Here is a 3,003-nt window from a genome sequence, read left to right on the forward strand (position 1 = left end):
CATGAAACCATTTCTTGAGTATTTAAACATCAGCTTTTGAACAGCACAAAGTTCCAAGCCACAATCTCAAAAAGTAAGACTTCTTTTTGCAGGCCCCACATTATCTGCAGATTTGGGACACAACAGAAGACAGGACCCACCAAAAAGGATCAGCTTCACCATTTTTCAAACCGCTCAGAAGTTGTCTGATTACATGAACAGAACTTTGTTCTATCCATATATTCTTTCTTTCTTCTGAAAAACCTGTTTAAATATACATCCTCCTTAAGCTTAAGGATCTCACCAACCTTCATTTATTCTTTGCCCCAAACAAGAGGGGTTACAGAGAGAACTGTGGCAGCACCTCTCCCTCAAACATTTGTCGTTTGGGGTTTTTCAGAATTTAGAGGTCCTTTGTTTTAGGAACAGAGCAACGGGCTGCTTGGGATTTGAACACTGGACCAGCTAAAAGGTGTTTTTTTAAACGAGGTGTGTATGAAAGCAAAAAACCAAAGCCTTCAGACCTACAGATAGAGCACATGATGCAAGAACTGAATATCCTTACACGAAGTGAACTTTGCTAGGGCAGAACAAGTAATTTTCCACTGGGGAAGCGTACAGTCTCCCTGCCACTAGAAGCGCCAGCAGGAAGGAGAGCAGACTTTAACACCTGTACAGGCATGGCTCAGAAATAACAAATCGGTAGAAAAGTCACGATATACAAAGAATCTTGAGCTCTCTGTGCTTTGAAAAATACCACATTATAATAAGTAAAAATGAACCATGCTTGAATTCTAGCAGAATAACTACTTTATAAAATGAAATTATTTTTGAGCTTTATGCCACTGATACAGAATTTCTTCATCTTTTTTTGCTAAGACTCAAAACTATTCACATATATACACTTTCTTCAGTTAAAATGCAATACTTGAAATACAAAACTTACAATAGAAGTGAGAAAAGAATAGCTCCATGGAAGTCTGCTATAATCAGGTTCTAAGATTTAGAAACCATTTTAAGCTTTATAGCAGAGTGCTCCGCTACTGGAAATGTTTCGTTAACAAATGAAATGTGAATTCCAGCTCCACCAAAACACTGAGTATGGTGTAAGACTTCACACACAATACTGAACTGCAGGTGAGATCCGAGTTACCACGCGTGTTTACAAAGGAAAAACCAAAAGGAATTACGCATGCACACCAGACAAATGCACCACGGTAGGTGAAACTTGGTCATGAAGATCAGAACACTTCTCAGACCCTTTCCAGCTCAAGTAGGTAACAAAACCCTTATTTGTCCACGTTATCCATGCTAACCACAAACAGAAAGTCAAGAACCATTCTGATGCTCAGACTTTACTGTGGAACACGTTAGTTCTGTTTTCCAGTGGTGGTATTGTCCATGTTACCCTGTTTCAGTTTTATGGTGGCGAAGAAGGACACATCTTGATCTCTGTCAGACTGCAGGGCTAGAATGGTCTCTTCTGCAGCTTCTAGATGAGGATTGCCAACACTTTTAAAATAAGCTAGAACAAGGAGAAAAAGAGAATTTTAATCAAAGCAAAAAGAATAAACCCCAAGTTGTAAGTAGTGCAGAAACACAGAGGATGCCCCAAACATCTGGTGCAGCTCATCCAATTTATAGCCTCCTTACAGAAACTACAGCAGCTGATTGAAAAAGAGAAACGTGCTGCTCCTTACTTATCTAATCAGGTACTGCAGCATTTCCAAAAGAAACTATTTTTGCCGAGCCCTAAGTAGAAGTGTATCAACAAGTAAACGCAAGCTCAGGAAGCTGCCACTGTACCATGTACCATGCTTTACAAAACGTTCTCCACACTTTATTCTGAGAAAAGACAAGAGAGGAGATACCTGTGCATTTCCCTTTGAATAACCAGACATCAGTGGATTTTTTTTTAAGAAACTGGAAATGGTAGCAGCACACAAAATTACATTCTTTCCTAGTACAACTGTTAGCTTAAGACTAAAACAATAAAGCAAACCATTTCAGAAAAAGGCGTAACACCTGAACTGAATGACCCCAAAGATGGCTATTTATTTAACATAAAGGTTTGAAATACATCAAAATAATCTAACATGATGTTTAAAAAAAAGAGAAGTATTTCCCATACGCATCATGGGTACTAAAAATAACCACCTGGAGCAGGGCCCAGCAACTGCAGCACTTCTTGTGCTTCCCAAGGTCGTCACTGCCCCCTAGTGATGAAATATGGCCTTTGTCAGATTATCGATGCCTATTTCAGTCCCTTTAGGGATGGTGATCAAATAATCCAAGTCAGAAAAGCCATTACAGAACACACTCCTCAATCTATATTCCTAAACCTGAATCTAAACGCAGTACCCAGGTAACACTGGTTCTGTTTGCAGCAGAAACGGAACCAAACAGCCTTTTGCCGACTGAGCCAACTGGAAAGAACTGCACTGGCAGAGGACGGACAGTGTCCGTGGGACTGTAGTTCTTCCAAAGGCAATCAAGGACCACACCTTTCTCCAGTAAGGTCTGCCTCAGAGCCTTGGCGAGCAGAACCCTGACATTTGGCACAGGATCTGAAGCAAGGCTTAGAAGACTGGGGAGCAAGTGTTCCACAAACTGGTCAGCAGGCATGCATTCTTCTTCCACTACAGCCTGCAGGATAAACACAGAACACGAGAAAGCAAGATTGATGTTAAAAATACACCATTTGCCATTCCTTTCCATCTGATCCTTAATTTGGCCTATTAAAAAAGCCAGGGTTTAACTCTGAATAAATACACCCTGTGCTGGAGAAGTAAGTTCAACTTTTGAAATGCTGGTATGAAAACACATCTCACCCATTCTGAAGTTCATCTGAAGATGACCCAATATGAGCAGGAAACTAACTTTCATCTATATTTTAGGAAATACTGCTCTCTTGCTTGTCACCTCCCTTTTGCCCTTCAACATAAAACCCCTGGCTCCTCATTGCTACATGAAGCAAGCATGTTTGGTTTGGAGGGGAGCAGAAATGGAAATAAAGAGGGAAAG

The 3,003-nt window shown here is 40.5% G+C and overlaps 1 protein-coding gene across 1 annotated transcript in view; it reads right to left on the reverse strand.

Moving 5' to 3' along the window:
* Positions 1–1,349: 1,349 nt before the first annotated feature.
* Positions 1,350–3,003, reverse strand: part of LOC104491616 (serine/threonine-protein phosphatase 4 regulatory subunit 1-like) — a 20,259-nt gene continuing 18,605 nt past the window's right edge. The window contains exons 18-19 of the mRNA XM_010134069.1: positions 2,484–2,625; positions 1,350–1,504 (exon numbers count right to left, since the gene is read on the reverse strand). Of these exons, the coding sequence (XP_010132371.1) occupies positions 1,350–1,504; positions 2,484–2,625 (297 nt within the window). The remainder of the gene's footprint in view (positions 1,505–2,483; positions 2,626–3,003) is intronic.

Source organism: Buceros rhinoceros, unplaced genomic scaffold (assembly GCF_000710305.1).
Source record: "Buceros rhinoceros silvestris isolate BGI_N320 unplaced genomic scaffold, ASM71030v1 scaffold23200, whole genome shotgun sequence".
NCBI lineage: Eukaryota > Metazoa > Chordata > Aves > Bucerotiformes > Bucerotidae > Buceros > Buceros rhinoceros.